Below are 22,974 nucleotides of genomic sequence, written 5' to 3'. Positions count from 1 at the left end.
AACACATTTTGCAGCTTGTTAAATCTTCAATGAGATATCCACCATGGATTCACTTGTTTCCAACGGAGTGCAATAAATGACGAATATCAAATAGAAAGATACAGAAATCAATTTGATGCATAAACAAAAGAAAAGCTCGATGATAGGAAGGCATTAACCATTCAAATGATTCACAATAAATATGAAATTGGCGGGGGGTCGAGCAAGGGGAGGATCTCAAGGACGCATTCCTCGAACAAAGAGACGTCGACAGGGCTTCGCATCCATGGTAGAACGGCGATGCTCTTCGCCTCTGCTTCTCCGCCATTGTCTAACAAACACTGCTTCAGAGACAAAACCCCGCAGCGCTAGGGTTTTAGGCAGAACTCGCACCCAAAATGGAGGGAAATCCAACTGTAATTATATTTTAGGGAAAAATAACTTTTCAAAAAATCTTTGAAATTAAATCTTTTAATTATTTTATATGATATGACATTTTAAATTTAAAAGGAAAATAGAAAATGGAAAGTAATATAGTCTGTCTCCCTCCACCGTCCGATGTTAGAAGATGACAAACCTTCCTTATCATTGTTTTGGCAAATATTCATGTTATAAAAACAATTTCCTAATTTATTTTATTTTTCAAAAAAAATATTCATTTTAAATAATTTTTAATAATTTTTAATCCATAATTTTTATATAATATAACATTCACAAATTTTAATATTACATCATCCTTGGTGTCTTTTAACTTGAGCTTGAGCAGATATGTTGGAGGCTGGTACATCTTATTTGTTTTTTCGGTTACGTATCACTGTCGTTCTTACCATTTAAAAGTGTGTTTACTGGGGAGAGGTTTTGACAACTTTATAATAAATGTTTTGTTTTCCTCTCCTATCACTTAATAGACCGTAAAAGCTATTAATATCTATTAGAAGTGACCTTGAGCTGTTATAGTTCTCACTTTCTCTCACATTTTCTATTTTAACCGAGATTCCCTTTCTTATTTGGGATGGGTCCGGAGACGCGAATGTGCCAGTAAAATTCATAGGGCAAACTCAATCATTATTGATTAAATAATAGTGTTTCACCAAATAGTATTTTATGTAACAATTATAATACACTAACAAAAATTAATTAATTTAGGTTTTGGATCAACAACCTTGGAATATCGAAAAGTACGACAGTCTCCCTCAAATAACGCGTTGTATAATTCCTATTTATTTATATTATTATTATTATTTTGAGTGAAGTCAGATTCAATAATTGAATAATTTAATAAAATTCATAGGGCAAACTCAATCATTATTGGTTAAATAATAGTGTTTCACCAAAAAATATTTTATGTAACAATTATAATACACTAAAAAAAAATTAAATAACTTAGGTTTTGGATCAACAACCTTGGAATATCGAAAAGTACGACAGTCTCCCTCAAATAACGCGTTGTATAATTTCTATTTATTTATATTATTATTATTATTTTGAATGAAGTCAGATTCAATAATTGAATAATTTAATATGAAAAATACGACAATTTAATTATTTATTAATAAAAGAACAGTACTGGACCTCAAACGAATTTACACGACCACCTGTCGCAGGTTAAGGCAGTGAGAGCATTTCATACGAAAACCACAAACATAAACTATTATTTTTATTCAATAATTTTGTTTTATATTGAAATAGCCTTTAAAATGCCAATTAAAGTGACATTAGTTTTTTCATAAGCAGGTGGAATATTGACATTTAAATAATTAAAATTAAAAATAAGGTCTCAATCATTAATTTTTTTTTAAAAAAAAATTATATATTAAAGTTGATAATTAAAAGGTTACTTAAATTTTATTTTAAGGGTTTGACCAAATTTATTAATTCCAATTTTAAAAAATCTTAAATTAGGTATTTTTCCCTCCATGATTGGAGTATGGAAAATAGTAATAAATTATATTTTGATTTATTCCATATGAAAGAGAAGATTCCTGGTGTATGCTCCTCTGCTCCCTGTAAATACAGAGATTAATGCGCCTTGCGTTCAGCGAATTCAGTGAATTCGAAGGTCGTCTCCTTTGATCAAACCTCCGATTTAGAGGCTTTTCGTTGATTAAGCTCAAATTTCTCACATATCCATCTCCAATCATTCGAGTCCCGGATTCCTTCCGGGAGGTTATAGGCGCCTCCGTGATTGTTTAATGCGCCTACAATCTTCCCATTCCATTTTCCACAACTTGATTATCGTCGTCCTTGAATCCTCATATCGCCATTGTTAGCCTCGGTTTCTGATTCTGAGATGTAGAGAAAGCCTCAGATTGAGATTGAGATTGATGCTGAAGAAAAATAGTTTTTCGTTTCGTTTGCCGATCGACGGGGGAAGATGAGTGTGGTCAAGTCTCAGGTCTGGCAACCGTGTAAGAAGAAGAGGTCTTGATCGGAGGATTTTACAGCGAGGAAAGGGATTGCGGGGTGAAGGAGTTGTTAGAATTGGCGACAGAGATGGCTTTCAGGTCGAGCAGTCATACCAAAACGCGGGTGGGGAGATATGAGCTGGGGCGAACCCTTGGAGAGGGCAGCTTCGCGAAGGTTAAGTTCGCTCGGAATTGCGAGACAGGGGAGAACGTCGCCATTAAAATCCTCAACAAAGAGGACATTCTCAAGCACAAGATGATCGGGCAGGTATAATTTGGATTCGCTACTAATTCAAACATTCACTTATTTTGTTCTATACGCATTAACCATGATAGTTGGAGGCTAGCAACTAGTCAAACTTTACTGCAAATCTTAATATTCAATTAGGCAATTGAAACACAATCCTATATGCTTTGTTCTTGATGAGTCTTCAATGTTTTTGCTGAATATTTATCGAAGAAATCTAAGCTTCATTGCATAACTTAGTCTTTTAGTTAAACACGAAGATCATATAATTTAAGCATCAACTCTATTTATGCATATCTGCAGATTAAACGTGAAATATCAACGATGAAACTCATTAGACATCCAAATGTCATTCGAATGTATGAGGTTAGATCAAGTTATGAACTTAATTTTCTTAGTTTGTTCTTGTTTCCTCAATTATCTTATTGCATCTCATCTGCCACTAATTATTTTCTTGGTGCAGGTGATGGCTAGCAAAACCAAGATATATATTGTTTTGGAATTTGTAACTGGTGGAGAACTATTCAACAAAATTGTGAGATACAGTGACTGGTTTTATCTTGTATCCATGCATGCAATTGTAACTGGTAGTTGAACATAAATTTATTCCTTTTCCCTTATCCAGGCATGTAATGGAAGATTCAAAGAAGATGAAGCAAGAAAATATTTTCAGCAGCTTATAAATGCTGTGGATTATTGCCACAGCAGAGGCGTTTGTCATCGAGACCTAAAGGTTCATGGAAAATCATCATAGATATCATTCTGTTGTCATTGCTATTAATATCATCTTGTTAAACTACAATTTTAAAAGTTCTGGTCTCAAAAATAGTCTTTGTCTATGTTCTTCAGCCAGAGAATTTATTATTGGATGCCAGTGGCGTTCTAAAAGTTTCAGATTTTGGATTGAGTGCTCTACCTCAACAAGTTCGAGTGAGTATGATGCTATGAAAGCTAGCATGCTTTTAGTATGATGGATCTATGAGTAATCCTTATCTCTCTTATTAGGACGATGGATTACTTCACACAACATGTGGAACACCCAATTATGTTGCTCCAGAGGTACAATGGATTTAGACTTCAACTATTTACCACTTGCTCTCCTAAAATTCTTTTGTGATTCAATGTGTTCATAATAGGTTATCAACAATAAAGGCTACTGTGGTGCAAAGGCGGACCTATGGTCATGTGGGGTTATCCTTTTTGTCCTCATGGCAGGCTATTTGCCATTTGAAGAAGCCAGTCTCGTGACATTGTATAAAAAGGTCTTTGTATTTGTATACATTTAATTTCTCGTTGGTTCTGTGTTCTTATTAGTTTTAGTACATCTACAAGCTCAAAGCATAGAATTTTGTTTGTGTTATAGATATTCAAGGCCGACTTCAAATGTCCTCCATGGTTCTCCTCTAGTGCCAAGAAATTAATCAAGAGAATCCTCGATCCGAACCCGTTAACTGTATGACTTCAAATGTCCTTCCATCTTAATGATGTTCTTGGTTATTATATGATGTAATCTCTTTGTTGTTAACTTCTTATGAATTTTCTATGAAACAGAGAATTACAATTGTTGAGGTTCTTGAGAATGATTGGTTTAAGAAAGGATACAAGCCACCCACTTTCGAAAACGACGAAATCGTTCTTGATGACATTGACGACATCTTTAATGAATCAGGGGTAACGCAAGTTGTTCTTTGGCATTGTTTTTTATGCATGTTAAGGGTAGTAGACATGACTTTTCTTATGTTGCAGGTCACTCATAACCTTGTAGTCGAGAAGAGAGAAGAAGGGCTCGCATCCCCTGCATCACCTGTCACCATGAATGCATTCGAGCTCATCTCGAAATCTCAGGGTCTCAACCTTGCCACTCTTTTTGAGAAGCAAATGGTAGGTTATGATCTTTCCATAGCACAAACATCTTATGTTGTGACATTGATGTTTCTCTGCAACCATCCATCTGAAGTTTTTTCCTTGTTTTGTTCATTTATGAATGTAAATTAATATCTGTGCTGATCGGAATTATGGTTACCAGGGGCTATCTAAACGTGACAAAAGTTTCACATCCCATTGTCCAGCAGATGAAATCCTTTCCAAGATAAAAAAGACAGCAGTTCCTATGGGTTTTGATGTGAAGATCAATAACTTCAAGGTTGGTTGAAGGCTGGAAGATCAAAATCTTTAATAGAATCATCCATAGCTTACCAAACTGATTTTGGACTTAAAATATCCGTCTTGCTTATTACAGATGAAGCTCCAAGGGGAAAAAACTGGACGCAAAGGTCATTTATCAGTTGCAACAGAGGTTCTTCTCTTCACTTTTCCCCTGCATGTCTTTTAAATTCCGATCGTTTCTTAAAAATTATCATTTTCTAGGCCAACACGAGTAACGTTCAACTGATCTAAAATATAGGACCACCCAGACCACCCCACATATTGTTGAACTAAAAAAAATTCTCTCTCCAGATTTTTCAGGTCGCTCCATCGTTACATATGGTAGAGCTCCGCAAAGCTGGAGGGGATACTTTAGAATTTCACAAGGTATGAATCAATATATTACACACTTACACGCTTAAAGATCATGGCACATATGTATATCATGCGGTGTTTGACATGATAGGGCCCTCTTTCCCATGATGGTTTGAAGTTTTTTCTTTTGAGTTCTGTATGGCTATCCACAGCCATTAGTTGGTTCCAAAGCTCTAACTGGATCATCTGTTATAATGTTGTAGTTCTATAATAACCTCTCAACTGGACTGAAAGATGTTGTATGGCGAACCGGAGACGAGACGGAGCAGGAAAGTAACGGTAAGCAAAAATATGGTCGCGTTCGTTAAGATGAATGAAAGAAAGCGAATGGATGAGTACAAAATTAAAAGCTGAAAACTAAATGAGCGGAACTGGTTATACTTATATATGTTTTACCTTGGATTCTGCAGGTGTAGCAAATGCTTGAAAGATCTATTTGATTACCTCTCTGTCTGGAGTGGTTGTGCAAATATTGTCACCCTCCACCCCCAACAAGACAAGGAATGATATATTTTTTTTTTTTTTTTTATGCCATCTAGGTGTGTGCTTTTGTGAAATGTTTCCCATGTTGTGGTATGATGAAATTAATTGCTTTTTTTTTTTTAAACACCGAGAAATCTAAGATTCTTGTGATAACATTCTTGTTTTTTGTTCTTTGAGAACTAAAAACATAAAAGGTGTTTGATAACTATCTATGTTATTTGTTTTTTCTTTTTAATTTAAAATTGCACTCTCTCGTTCTAACCAATTCAATTTAAAATATAGACTTACCTGAGTTAGTTTAATTAAACTAATTTATAAGTTTTGATGAAATGATTGCACCACATGTAATGAAAATTTAATTTATAATTAGAGAACCAAGAAAATTGATATTTCTTTTTATTTAATCATGATTTCTATCAAGTAATAGAGATTTAAAAATATAAATAAATGGAAGCTGTTAATGAAAATACTACTGACCAAATTTATAACTAGACAGAAGGGAACAAAAATAAACATACTCTTAGATTGGCTTTGGTACCATTTGTAACGTCTACTTGGGAGAGATTTCTACCCCTTTATGCATTACATAGATTTTTACCCCTTTAACAGATGTTGACCACTTTGACCCGTTACGTATTTCTATTAAAAATAAGATTCTATGCTCTTATAAGAAATGTTTCATTTTCCCGTTTAGTATCCCGTTTAGTATGACCTTATAGGGTACAGACTAGTTACATACGTACAAATTTCGAACCTTGACACTTTAGTTGCCAATAAATACCTTAGCTAAATAATCAATAAAATAATATTTAATATTACAAATGCACAATCATAATACTCTAAAAAGCATCACATTAGAGATGTTCGCAAAATAAGGCAGGAACGAATCACGGACCAAAAATGAATTAGGTATGCATCTCGACCAAATAAATAAATAATTAAAAAATAAAAGTCATTTTTGTGGGGAAATTTATATTTTTATAGTTGTATTTATTTTGTCAATAAAGTACATATACATATTTGCAAATATAGTATACGAAAACTATATATTACTATTGTTTTCGTAAGATAATTACGGGTATAATCATGGCCAGAGTTATTGTCTAAAAAGTCATTACTATTTTATTTTAATTTTGGTCACAAAGTAATTATTACCCTAACAGCATTAGTTAGTTGATTAAGTGAGGCTTCTACATCGGGAGATTATCAGTAAAAATAATTAGTTATTTGATTAATGAAGACAAAATTAAATTTACCCATACTTTTTATTTATGCCGTTTCTATAAAGTTTTTCAAATTATTTTACTATTTTATTAAAAAAAACTAACCGATACTCGAAATGTGTAATTTTCATTTATTTATTTAAACAACATTATTCATGAAATTAGCCAAATTTATAAATCTAATTATGGAAAAAATAGAAAGGGCAGCCGGTAGGAAGGCACNGGGAAAAAACTGGACGCAAAGGTCATTTATCAGTTGCAACAGAGGTTCTTCTCTTCACTTTTCCCCTGCATGTCTTTTAAATTCCGATCGTTTCTTAAAAATTATCATTTTCTAGGCCAACACGAGTAACGTTCAACTGATCTAAAATATAGGACCACCCAGACCACCCCACATATTGTTGAACTAAAAAAAATTCTCTCTCCAGATTTTTCAGGTCGCTCCATCGTTACATATGGTAGAGCTCCGCAAAGCTGGAGGGGATACTTTAGAATTTCACAAGGTATGAATCAATATATTACACACTTACACGCTTAAAGATCATGGCACATATGTATATCATGCGGTGTTTGACATGATAGGGCCCTCTTTCCCATGATGGTTTGAAGTTTTTTCTTTTGAGTTCTGTATGGCTATCCACAGCCATTAGTTGGTTCCAAAGCTCTAACTGGATCATCTGTTATAATGTTGTAGTTCTATAATAACCTCTCAACTGGACTGAAAGATGTTGTATGGCGAACCGGAGACGAGACGGAGCAGGAAAGTAACGGTAAGCAAAAATATGGTCGCGTTCGTTAAGATGAATGAAAGAAAGCGAATGGATGAGTACAAAATTAAAAGCTGAAAACTAAATGAGCGGAACTGGTTATACTTATATATGTTTTACCTTGGATTCTGCAGGTGTAGCAAATGCTTGAAAGATCTATTTGATTACCTCTCTGTCTGGAGTGGTTGTGCAAATATTGTCACCCTCCACCCCCAACAAGACAAGGAATGATATATTTTTTTTTTTTTTTTTATGCCATCTAGGTGTGTGCTTTTGTGAAATGTTTCCCATGTTGTGGTATGATGAAATTAATTGCTTTTTTTTTTTTAAACACCGAGAAATCTAAGATTCTTGTGATAACATTCTTGTTTTTTGTTCTTTGAGAACTAAAAACATAAAAGGTGTTTGATAACTATCTATGTTATTTGTTTTTTCTTTTTAATTTAAAATTGCACTCTCTCGTTCTAACCAATTCAATTTAAAATATAGACTTACCTGAGTTAGTTTAATTAAACTAATTTATAAGTTTTGATGAAATGATTGCACCACATGTAATGAAAATTTAATTTATAATTAGAGAACCAAGAAAATTGATATTTCTTTTTATTTAATCATGATTTCTATCAAGTAATAGAGATTTAAAAATATAAATAAATGGAAGCTGTTAATGAAAATACTACTGACCAAATTTATAACTAGACAGAAGGGAACAAAAATAAACATACTCTTAGATTGGCTTTGGTACCATTTGTAACGTCTACTTGGGAGAGATTTCTACCCCTTTATGCATTACATAGATTTTTACCCCTTTAACAGATGTTGACCACTTTGACCCGTTACGTATTTCTATTAAAAATAAGATTCTATGCTCTTATAAGAAATGTTTCATTTTCCCGTTTAGTATCCCGTTTAGTATGACCTTATAGGGTACAGACTAGTTACATACGTACAAATTTCGAACCTTGACACTTTAGTTGCCAATAAATACCTTAGCTAAATAATCAATAAAATAATATTTAATATTACAAATGCACAATCATAATACTCTAAAAAGCATCACATTAGAGATGTTCGCAAAATAAGGCAGGAACGAATCACGGACCAAAAATGAATTAGGTATGCATCTCGACCAAATAAATAAATAATTAAAAAATAAAAGTCATTTTTGTGGGGAAATTTATATTTTTATAGTTGTATTTATTTTGTCAATAAAGTACATATACATATTTGCAAATATAGTATACGAAAACTATATATTACTATTGTTTTCGTAAGATAATTACGGGTATAATCATGGCCAGAGTTATTGTCTAAAAAGTCATTACTATTTTATTTTAATTTTGGTCACAAAGTAATTATTACCCTAACAGCATTAGTTAGTTGATTAAGTGAGGCTTCTACATCGGGAGATTATCAGTAAAAATAATTAGTTATTTGATTAATGAAGACAAAATTAAATTTACCCATACTTTTTATTTATGCCGTTTCTATAAAGTTTTTCAAATTATTTTACTATTTTATTAAAAAAAACTAACCGATACTCGAAATGTGTAATTTTCATTTATTTATTTAAACAACATTATTCATGAAATTAGCCAAATTTATAAATCTAATTATGGAAAAAATAGAAAGGGCAGCCGGTAGGAAGGCACGTTCTCCTTTGAGTTTTGCACCGCTTAGTGTATGGCTGTGCTTCGCCGTCGTCACCATAAAGCCTTCAGCGGCGGCGCTCTTGTTTACATCACACTGAGATTTTTCATATTCTCCTTCTGACTCTTCTCTTATTTCTCTCTGTACCTATTCCCTTGTGAAGGAATACCATCTTCTCTGTTACAAGCTTCTTGGAGCTGCAGGATGTTGTTTTCTCGCGGGCTTTCCCAGATTTCGAGGATTCCCAGAAACAGCTCCTGTTGTCGATGGTTTCTGTCTCATCGATCAGATACTCGCCCAGTTCTTATACCTAATATTCTCTCTTTGCATCCCTCGGAATCTGATCGGCAAGTAAGTGTCAGTTGCTTATTTTCGTTTAGTTTTTGTTTTTGGGTGCTTAGGAAATTAGTTGCTCTATGAGGGGCGTTTACGAATTTTGTGCTTAATCAAGTTGATGCAATTACTAAAAGAGTAAAGAGTTTCTGTGTCTGAGTAAGATCCGAACTGGTTATTGTAAGGGGACTTTGAGCTGAGTGATTGGTTTGTAAATTTCCATGGTGACTCCACGGCCTGTTAGTGGGATCATCCTCTTCACATCATTCTCACGCGGATGTGCTCGAGGCTTGTATTGGTTTGAGTTGAGTTTTCAGTCAATATTGCCACGTTGAGTTGAAAAATGCTATGCAGTATCTAATTGAGCTCCATTTATTCTTGTCAACTAGTTTGATGTACTTGGGTAAGGAAACAGCACTCTATCTCTTAATCTGGTCTTAGGACGTGTGTTCTCCACCGAGACAGGGATGGTTCTTTCATATTTTTTTGCCTGAAAACGATACCCCTATTTAGTTTCTTTCACAACAAATGCAAAAAAGCAACATGACTATGCTATGTTGTATCTCCCATGATGCTATTTAATCTGGTCTTTTGGGAGTTCAGTTCTGAAGAGGCACAGTTCGAATCTGTTTTTTAAATTCTAAGGACTACTTGATAAGTTTTTGGTATCATGACCTTTTTGGTCACTTTCCCATGAGAAACCAACACAAATTTGTGCGATTCTCCGTGGTTGCTATCAGTTCCTATTCAATTCTGGTGATTGGCACTGGTCTTTAGATACCTTGGGGTAGTTTACTTTAATTATCTAATGGTCAGTTTGATCAATTGCAACGATGAGGAGAAAAGGCCAGTCTTTGAGGCTATTTGGAAAGGACCTTATCCAAAAAAGACCAAGGTTTTCTGTGGGAACTTGTTCATGGAGGAATAATTGCTGGAGATGTGATTCAAAGAAATTTGTCCTATCAGTCTCTCTCACCCCACTGGTGTCTTATGCGAACCAAATTCGGAAATACAATTTCATCTTCTTATCGAGTGTTCCTTCGCCCAAAATTATTGGAATATGCTGTTGGGAGCTTTTGGTTGGTTTCTGGCATGACTAATAATATTTAGGACTTCCTTACTTCCATTTTTGTGGGTTGTGCTTTTAAGGAGTCCAAGAAGTTGCTTTGGAGCCCCATCAATAGGGGTTTTCTGTGGATTTTTTGGCACGAGAGGAATAACCAGGATTTCAATGATTCGGAGACTTCTTTCCATAGGGTTATGGATACAGTCCTTTCTTACTGATTTCTCTTGGTGAAAATGTAATTCATTCTTTAAAGATCACTTGCTTACTTCACTAGTTTCAAATTGTCGAGCATTTTGTAATCCACCATAGATGGTTGGAAGTTTTTCCTTCTCTTTGGAATTTCATCTATCAATAAAATTTCGTTACTGATTCATAATAAGTTCCCCGTCAATTATGTCTTTTCAATGGATTGCTCCAATGCAAATTCTGGAGGCCCTCAACTGAATTAACATTGATGATTTTATCATGAGACTCTTCTTTCATGGTGATTTGTCCTCAGCGTTGGTTTCTATGAAAGTACATGGAAATTTCAACCACATTTTAAGACCTCTTTTTTTCTCATGTAAAATCTGCCGAAATTTTGTGAGAACCATTAATGTATTGTATTACCCTTCTTGGAGTTGTCGTGATTTAATGAAGGAAGTTTTGTTGTACTTGCACCTGGCTTTTGTGACGAAGGATGAGTTTTATGCTAATTTTTCCCCCAAGCCTCTGGGTTATTAGGTTGGGGAGTTATTGAATTGAAGAGTGTTTCTAGGGTGGAGGGTTAGTGGGTAGAAGCCTGGATTTTGACCCTCTATAAATGCTTTTCTCTGTTTAGTGTAACCAATAATTAGTGGAACTTTCCTGCCTTTTTTTGTTTCTCTAAATTTTTTTTTAAGTTATCTTTTATACTAATAGTGGATTTCTTTTAAACTATTCGTATCTAGCTTCCTGTTGGTTTGACTGTACTCTTGTTATCATGACTTAGTTCTCTCGACAACATTGCTAATAGGAGTTGGGGGATTGTGGGTTGGTTCAGATTAGGTTTAGAAGAAGAATGGACCCGATTAATTCTTTGAGTTGCAAATTCAATCAGTTCATTAAACCTTAGAAAGTGTTGGAGGAATCCGTAGGTTGGTTTGGGATAGGTTTGAGAAAGTATGGACCCAAATTAATTCTTCACTGTTGGTTTGACTGTACTCTTGTCATAATGACTTAGTTCTCTCGACAACATTGCTAATAGGAGTTGGGGGATTGTGGGTTGGTTCAGATTAGGTTTAGAAGAAGAATGGACCCGATTAATTCTTTGAGTTGCAAATTCAATCAGTTCATTAAACCTTAGAAAGTGTTGGAGGAATCCGTAGGTTGGTTTGGGATAGGTTTGAGAAAGTATGGACCCAAATTAATTCTTCACTGTTGGTTTGACTGTACTCTTGTCATAATGACTTAGTTCTCTCGACAACATTGCTAATAGGAGTTGGGGGATTGTGGGTTGGTTCAGATTAGGTTTAGAAGAAGAATGGACCCGATTAATTCTTTGAGTTGCAAATTCAATCAGTTCATTAAACCTTAGAAAGTGTTGGAGGAATCCGTAGGTTGGTTTGGGATAGGTTTGAGAAAGTATGGACCCAAATTAATTCTTCAAGTTGCAAATTCATCCAGTTCATTAAACCTTAGTCAGGTGTTGGGGGAATTAGTAGGTTGGTTTGGGTTAGGTTTAGAGAAAGTATGAAGCCAAATTAATTCCTCAAAAGTTGCAAATTCAACCATTTTATTAAACCTTAGTCAGATGATGAGATCAACCTAACTCAATCATATAACCATGGGTTGTTGGGCGTGAGAGCCTAGTCTTGATTGTTGGGAGAGATTCCAATTTATTACCATTTCAAGCTTTCTCATTCATGAAAAGACGACTAGAGAGTGATGTGATGTTTGTATTATTTATTATGCTAGATCACATTTTATATTTTATGATGTTTAGTGTGTATTGCCTAATTCTCATATTTTGTTATTCACTTGGATCTGAAGACAACCACAATAGAATACACTGCTTGAAATACTATGTTGTATTGTATCATCTCATGTTATATTATGACTCAACATCATACTTTATGATTATTGCTTAGATGTAGTCCATGATACATTATGGATTTCCAGAAGTTCAATGTGTATCTATTTGCTCGTATATTGATCATCCTATATTTTAATTGTTACTATACGGGCAATTGATAGGCTCCAGGATGCAGAGAAATCATGTACTTGTCTTATCCCACTTTTCATGGTTTAGGACGTCAAATCCATCAAAGCAGCTGTGTAGTTGAGGTAGGTAGTCACTTTTGTCAGGTTTCTCTTCTATTACATGTCTGATAAGGTCAAATTAATATTAATAAAGTCGGCCAGTGTATTCGCAAGCTCTCTGAGGCGAGGAGGTTGGAAAAGTTCTTTGTTCTTTAAATGTTTATTTATTTCCATGGCTAATTTCTACATGGTTGTATTTGCTGTTTTGTATTTTTTTCTTTTTTGCCCTTTGGGAATTTGTATCCCTCGAGCACTTATTCATTTTCATTATATCAATGAGAAATTATTTCTTGTTAAAAAAAAATAATGACTAAGTCAGCCAGTGTGACATTGTAATAACAAAATGATAAAAAGGAAAGGGAAGGCTTGTTACTTTTATGTGATCGCAACCACTTCCACTAATGCATATCACGTGTTCATTTGACAAGAGGCTGGAGCGAATAATTCCACTTCCACTTTTAGTTTGACATGCTGGAAATTATCACCTCATCTTTCAAATTTTTATTTTATTTTTGCTAGGCACACGTTTTGAAGAGTTAATGTCGGAATGGAAAAACTTTCTTCATAATAATCTTTTGTTCTCTGATTCAATAATCACTCTTCTACTAAGTGCAAAAGTTCTACTTGGATGAACCATGAATAAGATGGTGAAAACCAAATAGAAGAAAAAAATCTCAATCTGTTCATATAGGACTTGAGGAGAAAAAGAACTAGTATTTATACTAGTTCTACAAACTAAGCCTCCAATGCCTGTAATGTAACAAACAACTTAATGACCAATAGATTAGTTCTTCTAACTAATCAGCAAGCCACCAAACTAATTATTAACCAACTACTAACTAATCCAATAATCTGGAAAATACAAACAGTAGCCTAAAAATAAAACAGTTCCAGCCATTAAGGTATAGGCTACCTCATAATGTGTCTTCCCAACTGCAATCCTCTGGTGCTGCATAATCCTTATCCTTTAACGTTTGTGCCATATCACATATTTCAAGCGTGGTCATTCAATATCTCCATGTCAGATCAAAAGTTCAAACCAATTAACTGCAACTGCTACTTCTAGAAGCGTGCATTTAACCTATGTTTTTCTTTCGTTTATATAGCAAGCATCAATCTCTTTGCTTCATTTTCATTCCAGTTTGATTCAGGATATGGAACTTGGTGTACTGTTTAGTAGTTTTCTCAACCTCACTCATTGTACATTCATTCTATCATGATGAAATTTTCAGGAACAGCTTGATCCATTCTCACTTGTTGCAGACGAGTTATCGCTTCTTGCCAATAGACTACGGGCAATGGTAGTGGCTGAGGTATCTGATTCCTTTGTTCTCTTATTTCTTTAATGACATTGATGCTTTCTATGGGAGGCTTGAAGTGGTATTCTTAAACATGTTTCTATTATAGTTGGAATTTTCTCATACAATAATATTTATAACTTATCTCATACAGGTTCCAAAACTTGCTTCTGCTGCCGAATATTTCTTCAAATTGGGAGTTGAAGGGAAGAGATTTCGTCCAACGGTATTTGTTCGTTTGTTTGTTTGTTGTCAATTCTTCTTTATGTGAACAGAACTTTTTGGATGTTCGTTGCCTTTCTACAGCACTGCTTATTTTTGCCAATATATATTTTAATTTAATGTGGATTTTGGAAGGACAGAAAAACAATAACAGTATAGAGTGTATGCTCTATAGTTATGGCATTTTTAAAACACAGTATCTGCCGACATTCCAGTAAGATCCTTAAACCTAGTTGAAATCATCATGCACTTTGAGGATGTTTATTTTGTTATTTGTTATTCTATTTTTTAAAATAATTTTAATTTAATATAAATTAACCTTTTTACTTCCTAATGAGAAGTAAGACCTATATTTTAAGAAGCGAGTTCAATTATGTAGACCTATGGTAGAAAAATTTCTCTGCAAACAGTGGTCTCCTGCCTACCCTTCTCTGGAGCGCAACATCTGTTATAACAATTCTCTTTCCTTCTAGCACTGGGCAGGTGTCAGACTCAAGATAGTTGAATTTTTCATGTGTTCCTTAGTGTGGGAGGTGTTAATAGTCATGATAGAATTCAGAAGGATCCAGAATCTCTATCAAACTGGGCCCTATGGTCTGTGTGTTGCATGGTGCAGAGCTAATTGCTGTTATGACCAAAAGTCTCTTGTTGGATTGGACGTACCCCATACCCCTCCATTGGATGGCTGAGAGTGGGACATTGAGTCTGTAATGACTCATTCAGGATTTAGATTAGGATTTGGAATCCGGATTCGGCATCTGATTGCCCCGACATTTTCTTGTATCCCTTGTGACATGGTCACATTACTTACTCATCACTTCTAAGAGTGAAAACTATTTCCACAAACCAACACAAGTCCTTCCATCATGCTCACTCACATGCATCCTAGAAAAATTCCTAGGTCATCCAGTACAAAATTGTTCCAAGCAAGGCACACTAAACTTTAGAGTTCCTATGATTGAGCTACCAAAAAGAAAGGTGCACCTTGTTAGTATATGTAGTAACTTTCAATTATTTTAAGTCTTTCTTAACCATCCTATCCTTAGGATTGCTTTCATTCTGAATTGTCTCGGTTCATTCATATACCCTTCCTTTACTCGGGTGTAACAGAATCCAATTCGAGGCGGCTTGCTTTGATGATGTTTGCATGACTGTTCAATCCTTCAGTGTTATAAGTATATATTGATGGCAGTAATAAGGATTCAGACCACCCCTTTGTTTTAAAAAATTTTGTTTTAGAATGCTGCTATAACTTTATTCTAAAATATTTTGCTAGCCTTGATGTGTACTGCGAGGTACTCGTGCTAAGAAGATGACAGAGCAGTTCCCACGCGGTTAATCCTGAAGGGAGGAAAAAGGAAGAACCAGAATTGGAGGAAAATTACAGCTAAAGCATTGTTTTGGGAAATATGGTTGGGGAGTTGAAGAAATTGCTAGCATATATGGTTGTAAAAAGGGAGAAGCCGAATATGTACCTAGAATTACCCTATATAAAGGAAGCAACAATTTTTTTTTCCTTCTGGAAGACTATTATTGAAAAAATAGAAAGAAAGCTGTTAACATGGTCATCATGTTAATACTTCAAAAGGCGGAAGACTCAATTTAATACAAGCCACATCGTCCAACCTCTCCACTTATTACAGGTCTCTGTTCGAAATGCCACAAAAAAGTGGCTTCGAATATAGAAAGATTGTTCTGGAACTATTTGTGGAAAGGGAGGACTCGGTTTTTTCTCGATAAAGAAGAACAAAGCTCTCCTAGCAAAATAGATATGAAGATATCATCATGAAGCAAATGCCTTGTGGATAAATTATATACTCCTACATTGGACAAAAAGCAATCACTTCCATGTTCTGCCAAAGTGCCTTGGAAGTACATAAAGAAACATCAAAACCTCATCACCAACCGAATTCGCCATAGGGTGGTGATGGAGGAAGCACATCATTCTAGACCAACCCATGGATTGACAATCCCATGCTAGCCCTACGATATCCACTTTTTGTATAGGATCTCTCATAGCAGAAAAGCCACGATCAAAGAGACGTGGAATGTTGTCAACAAATTTTGGGACTTGAAACTTGGTAGGAATTTAAAGGATAACACAGCAGTGGAATAGACCGAATTAAGCCTTGACCTTGCCCCAGTGGTATTGTCAAACGAAGCAGCCTCATTAACTTGGCTCCCTAGCGCTGATGGGGTCTTCTCTACAAATCCTTGATGATGGACATGGGGTAAAAGTAGAAGCGATAAATCTCACGCTAGCAAAGACAATATGGAAAGGACATCACCCTAAAAAGGTGAAGTTCTTCCTTTGGGAAATAGTGCATAAAGCTATCGGCACAAGTAAATATCTTAAAAAAGGTCTTACATTACTCTTTCTCCTAATTGGTGTCCATTGTGCAAGAAAGGAAATGAATCACAAAGCCACTTATTTGTGCAATTTACATACGCTCAGAATTTTTGGACAACAATTCTCAATATATTCGGATGACATCTCACATTTCCTAAAGAGGTAAAGGATGTATTGGGCATGGCCTTAACGTATCACCCTTTCAAGAATGCAAAAGCCCTGCTATGGAAAAACCTCATCGTGGCTTTCTTTTAGAATCTATGGAATGAAAGAAATCAAAGAATATTCGCGGAAGAGACACAAGCTTATACAAAACTTTTCGACAATGTTGGTTACCAAGCTATATCTTGATGTAAACTGTCTATATTTTTACTTCTTATAGTTATGCCTCCTTCATTGTAATTGGGAAGATCTTTCATAATCATCATGGATATTACATCCCTTTTGTAAATTTCAATCATCAATNTGATGGAGGAAGCACATCATTCTAGACCAACCCATGGATTGACAATCCCATGCTAGCCCTACGATATCCACTTTTTGTATAGGATCTCTCATAGCAGAAAAGCCACGATCAAAGAGACGTGGAATGTTGTCAACAAATTTTGGGACTTGAAACTTGGTAGGAATTTAAAGGATAACACAGCAGTGGAATAGACCGAATTAAGCCTTGACCTTGCCCCAGTGGTATTGTCAAACGAAGCAGCCTCATTAACTTGGCTCCCTAGCGCTGATGGGGTCTTCTCTACAAATCCTTGATGATGGACATGGGGTAAAAGTAGAAGCGATAAATCTCACGCTAGCAAAGACAATATGGAAAGGACATCACCCTAAAAAGGTGAAGTTCTTCCTTTGGGAAATAGTGCATAAAGCTATCGGCACAAGTAAATATCTTAAAAAAGGTCTTACATTACTCTTTCTCCTAATTGGTGTCCATTGTGCAAGAAAGGAAATGAATCACAAAGCCACTTATTTGTGCAATTTACATACGCTCAGAATTTTTGGACAACAATTCTCAATATATTCGGATGACATCTCACATTTCCTAAAGAGGTAAAGGATGTATTGGGCATGGCCTTAACGTATCACCCTTTCAAGAATGCAAAAGCCCTGCTATGGAAAAACCTCATCGTGGCTTTCTTTTAGAATCTATGGAATGAAAGAAATCAAAGAATATTCGCGGAAGAGACACAAGCTTATACAAAACTTTTCGACAATGTTGGTTACCAAGCTATATCTTGATGTAAACTGTCTATATTTTTACTTCTTATAGTTATGCCTCCTTCATTGTAATTGGGAAGATCTTTCATAATCATCATGGATATTACATCCCTTTTGTAAATTTCAATCATCAATTTAATTGTCTCTCATAAAAAAAAATTAAAATAAAAAACCCATATAGTTGGTAAAAAAGAAAAGCAGTGTAAATAAGTGCATTTGGCATGACATGGACCTATATGTGCTATTTGTTCTATGTAACTGGAGGACGTGTTAACGTTTAATGCATTTTTATGTGCAGGTCTTATTGCTGATGGCAACTGCTTTAAATATGCCGGTACCTAAACCTCTTCCTCATTTGGTTGGAGACAATTTGACAATGGATCTACGCACAAGACAACAATGTGTGGCCGAAATCACAGAAATGATTCACGTTAGTTCTTTGAAATGCTTAATTTTTCTTTCATTAAATGTTTTCTGTGGAATTCTTGCTTGAGCAAGGGATCAAAAATAGGGGACAAGTAAAAATATGTTTGTTTGTGTATATTTATTTTGTCCTATGAGAATGTTTATATAAATGAAGTACATTTTAGAGGTGATTGACGTGTCATTTTTTATTAGCTGAAATGGAATCTATGGCTATCGTATCACCCTTGATCTTGTTCATTTGGATTGGAGTCCATTTCTGTAGTTAGGGCCAAACTTCCTTTTCATTGGAGCCGTTTTTTTTAGTGTGTGTCCTTGTATATTCTTTTATTTTTTTTTCAATGGAAGCACAGTTTCTTACCAAAAATAAACTGTGCTCCTGATCTTTTAACTTTCTACAAAGTATGCAGTTAAATGGGTGTAGTCTCATGAGTCTCCTCCAAATCCTTTCTTGTGTCTGATTCTTGCCTATGTTTTTATGGGTTCTAAACTTCCACATTTTACAGTAGGAATCCTCTTGGCTTAGCTTTGATTTTCAGTCAGAATGTATACACGAAGTTGATAGTGAACGCTCCACTATTGTGCACCAACGAAAATTTGAATACTATGAATGTTCAACAAATGTTGCCTTTGCATTTTGATCATTTTGACACTCATTAGTCACTTTTTTAGATTTATCTAGTAAGATTTACACAGATTTTAAAAAGTATATTAGAGAAAAAAGAAAACTTCGATAAACATTTTAGTTATTTTTTAGGCACATAATTGGATGGAAATGTTTGATTTTAAATTTCATTTTCCTATAAGTCTCAAATGATTCAGAAAAATATTTATTTGGTTTTGGATTATCTTCAAAGCTCTGTTATTGATGTAAAGTTAGAGTGTTGTTGTTTTTCTTGTTTTTAATACAAATTCTTCAGCTTTGTTGTTTTGATGGTAAGATTCAATTGAATTTGGGACAGCTAACTGTCCACAGAATGTTCGAAGGAAAAATGAAGTTTTTTTGGTTTAACGTAATTTAAGCCATCTGTGTTAACTGAAATTAGGGTGGTCTTGGTGTGCTCCTTTGGTGTATTGATCATTTTTATGTTTTGGCTGTACCTTTTAGCTACATCAAATGAGATGTTTTTTTTGTTTGTTTTATTTATTTGTTTTTAATTTAAAATTTTAAAATAATGATAAAGTTAAAAAAAAGAAAAAGAAAGAAAAAGAAAGAGAAAGAAGAGGGGACAACAAAAAGAAAAAAAGAGGAGGAAGAATAAACGTTTGCTGCATATTTTGTTCATTTTGTCGCAGTGTATTTACATATCGTAGCTCATAATGCAAAGTTCATTTATGTAAGTCAAAATATTCACATACATCTAAAGCATATATGTCAGAACATGTGACCTCAATGCGGTCATGTTATGGTCATTTTTTCCAGCACTTGTACGGCAATTTTCAGTGTTAATTTTTTCATTTTCCTTCTGAATTAATTTCTTGAGAAAATTTTACACTTGCAAGGTTGCCAGCCTTCTACATGATGATGTATTGGATGATGCAGACACCAGGCGTGGCATTGGTTCATTAAATTTTGTGATGGGAAATAAGGTATCTATGAACATTATCTTTTAGTTTGATGCTAATGCTGATACACTTGGACGAGGACAACGAAATTAATGGTTACTTTTTCAATATTTTGCACAAGAAGCATACCCCATGTTTATTGAGTTGGATTCTTTCTCCCTCTTCATCATAAACATGCTCTCTATTTCATCACAGTTGTCTGCAAAATTCTTTGAATTTCTGAAGATTCTAGCATTCTTTGTAATCATATTTGCTTTTATAGATATCAGTTTTAGCTGGGGACTTTTTGCTCTCTCGAGCTTGTGTTGCACTTGCCTCTTTAAAAAACACAGAGGTATGAATTTACTTCCATAGTTGCAAACTGAGCAGTATTACTTGGTATTGAGTTCACGCATCTGTTATTAGTCTTGTTGAGTTTCTTCTGCATTACCATTTTCTTTTTAGGTGGTATCATTAATAGCACAAGTTGTTGAACATCTCGTGACTGGTGAAACCATGCAAATGACCACTACATCTGATCAACGTTACAGGTATGCTTTTCACCTTTTGGTTGTAAATGTTTGAATTTCTTGTTGTGGAAAAGTAGATATCAAAACATGATAACTACGTAGTTGTAATATTCCTAATCTCGCAAATATATATAATGAACAGCAGATAACCAGATAGTTTTGATTTAGCCTAGGGAAAAGGAGAGCGATAGTTGTGATAAGAAGGTTGTGAATAGTGGTGTCTTCGATAAACAAATGCACAGCAGGTAAAGCAACCTTTTAGAAAATATTTTGATGGTCATGACAGAGAAGGATCACTTTTTGATGGCCTTGGGCGGTGGAGTTCACTGCCGTGGCAAAAATTTTCAGTATTGAACTTCCTAGTTTTTTGATGTCAGTGAAGTTCACTAGACTCTGAATGCTTTAACATCTTATAATTTGTCTTCTAAATGTGCATTGGCGAACTTCTATACAGCACATACCATTTCAATGCTTATTGCTATTTGTGTTTTGACTTCGAACTATTCTCAATTGCAGCATGGAATATTACATGCAGAAGACGTATTATAAGACTGCATCATTGATTTCTAACAGTTGCAAATCTGTAGCCCTTCTTGCTGGGCAAACAGCAGAAGTCGCAATGTTGGCTTATGAGTATGGAAAAAATCTGGTATATGATTACTTTAGCTCTTTCGTTTTTTGTTCTCAATCTAACCCCCCTCTTCCTAGAGCCTTGTTAAGGCGCGCACTTATTGCAAAAACTCTTATTAATTTCGGGCATGTCTTCAGAATAGAGACTAAACATTTTTACTTAGGATACAGCACTAGCTTCTCATATTGAAGGATGGATATTCTTAGAATCTTCCTCCTATATGCAAGCTTACTCTGTCTCTGACTTAACGGTTCTTTTTTTTTTTTAAAAAAAAAAAAATTCTTCTCCCTTAATTTTTTTGTTTTGAAAAATCCTTTATACCAAAATGATTACTGCAAGGAGGCTTTTCTTTAAAGTTCTGCTGTAGTAGCATTCCTATATTACATAGAAGGTGCACATCATTCGATGCTCTTCTCTCGTGTCATTTGGCAGAGCATTGAAGTTATGATGTTTCTTTCTTATGGCTGATCTCTCTCTGTCTCTCTCTCACAGGGGTTAGCGTATCAACTGATCGATGATGTTCTTGACTTCACTGGGACTTCAGCTTCACTTGGAAAGGGTTCTTTATCAGATATACGCCACGTAATCTTTTTGTGTATATTTTTGCATCTGAAAATTTATAACAAGATTATGCTAACTGTTACTTAATTTATGAATATTTGGATAAGATACAATTTCATGAACCAAAAAGTTCACAAAGAGGAGGATAGGGCATTCTCCTGAAAACCAAAAATGTTGATTGGATTTGAAAGATATTTAAAGAATTATGTTAAACAAGAATAGACAACAAATGGAAAGAAGAACAAGAGTAGCATCAAGGGTCCGAAACCTATGGTTCTTTCTCTCTCGAAACACGTTTTGATCACGAATAAAAGAAAGAAGGTCCATTACATTCGGCGCCTCTCTATTAGAAAGAGGGTGACAAAACCCAAAAACAACAGACAGGAAGGATCAAAAGTTGGTAAAATGGAAGCCACACAATCTAACTTCTTGCCCAAAATATGATATAAACACGGGAACACCTCATGAAGGGACTTATCCGCCATCCAACAGTCATCCCAGAAATACACACTCGAGCCTTTCCGAAAATAACATCTAATAAATTGAGAAAAGGAAGGGAAACTAGAGGCAACGACTTTCCACAGGTGGTTACTAGGGTAATTGGTGCCCCTGCTAGCAACGCACTCAAAAGGGTGATCACCATGCATACTCAATGAATTTATGCCACAAAATATCAATATCCATGAATAAGTGCCACAACCATTTCGCTAGAAGGGTCCCATTAAGTAATCTCAAGTTCCCAATTCCTAATCTTTCCTCCACGACTTAACTAGAAAACAGAATCCCCACACCTTTCAAAGAGATCACATGTGAGGTAAGGTCCAAACATGTTCTTTAGATTGGCTGCTTTGATTTAGAAGACTATGTCTATGAGATGATAAGGTCCAAAAAGTGAACCTTTTTTTCAACTTGTCATGCACCTTCATCTTTCCATGCTATGTTCCCAAAGAAAAACCACAAACCACATTTTTTTCAGAGACTTCGAGCTTTCTTGTATTGGTAGTTAAGTTGGTGGGTATAAGTTCTCCTTTTGTTTTTTTTCCATGCTTCGGGATTGATTTTGTGGAGAAAACACCATGTATCATTTTTTAAGGGTATTGAGGAGGGAAATGACTTTCTAGATAATGTAGCTACTAATTAATGTTAGATCATATTTGGACGAGCAATGAATTTAGAGAAAGATGTAGTGTTATCTGGAGAGAGATTGTCTATCTATTCCATCTCCTTACCATCCCCCCCC

The 22,974-nt window shown here is 34.9% G+C and overlaps 2 protein-coding genes and 1 long non-coding RNA gene across 3 annotated transcripts in view; all 3 read left to right on the top strand.

Moving 5' to 3' along the window:
• The first annotated feature begins 1,943 nt into the window (after positions 1-1,943).
• Positions 1,944-5,755, top strand: LOC111803228 (CBL-interacting serine/threonine-protein kinase 23-like). Its single transcript, XM_023687547.1, has 15 exons — positions 1,944-2,652; positions 2,935-2,997; positions 3,095-3,166; positions 3,257-3,364; positions 3,481-3,561; positions 3,637-3,690; positions 3,768-3,893; positions 3,995-4,084; positions 4,183-4,302; positions 4,378-4,512; positions 4,658-4,774; positions 4,871-4,927; positions 5,089-5,163; positions 5,355-5,430; positions 5,562-5,755. The coding sequence occupies exons 1-15, from the start codon at positions 2,473-2,475 to the stop codon at positions 5,576-5,578; spliced, it is 1,371 nt and encodes a 456-aa protein (XP_023543315.1). The 5' UTR covers positions 1,944-2,472; the 3' UTR covers positions 5,579-5,755.
• A 1,325-nt stretch (positions 5,756-7,080) lies between these two features.
• On the top strand, positions 7,081-8,036 carry LOC111803231. Its single transcript, XR_002816357.1, has 4 exons — positions 7,081-7,124; positions 7,286-7,360; positions 7,552-7,627; positions 7,759-8,036. It is a non-coding gene; the product is annotated as an uncharacterized LOC111803231 (long non-coding RNA).
• A 1,213-nt stretch (positions 8,037-9,249) lies between these two features.
• Positions 9,250-22,974, top strand: part of LOC111803229 (solanesyl diphosphate synthase 3, chloroplastic/mitochondrial) — a 15,414-nt gene continuing 1,689 nt past the window's right edge. Inside the window, exons 1-10 of the mRNA XM_023687548.1 lie at positions 9,250-9,625; positions 12,888-12,977; positions 14,186-14,266; positions 14,406-14,477; positions 18,343-18,474; positions 19,971-20,057; positions 20,296-20,367; positions 20,478-20,563; positions 21,059-21,191; positions 21,666-21,755. Coding sequence (XP_023543316.1) covers positions 9,479-9,625; positions 12,888-12,977; positions 14,186-14,266; positions 14,406-14,477; positions 18,343-18,474; positions 19,971-20,057; positions 20,296-20,367; positions 20,478-20,563; positions 21,059-21,191; positions 21,666-21,755 — 990 coding nt within the window. The 5' untranslated portion in view covers positions 9,250-9,478. The remainder of the gene's footprint in view (positions 9,626-12,887; positions 12,978-14,185; positions 14,267-14,405; positions 14,478-18,342; positions 18,475-19,970; positions 20,058-20,295; positions 20,368-20,477; positions 20,564-21,058; positions 21,192-21,665; positions 21,756-22,974) is intronic.

The sequence above is a fragment of the Cucurbita pepo genome, chromosome LG10 (genome assembly GCF_002806865.2).
Source record: "Cucurbita pepo subsp. pepo cultivar mu-cu-16 chromosome LG10, ASM280686v2, whole genome shotgun sequence".
NCBI lineage: Eukaryota > Viridiplantae > Streptophyta > Magnoliopsida > Cucurbitales > Cucurbitaceae > Cucurbita > Cucurbita pepo.
This window is presented reverse-complemented; position numbering and strand designations above follow the sequence as displayed.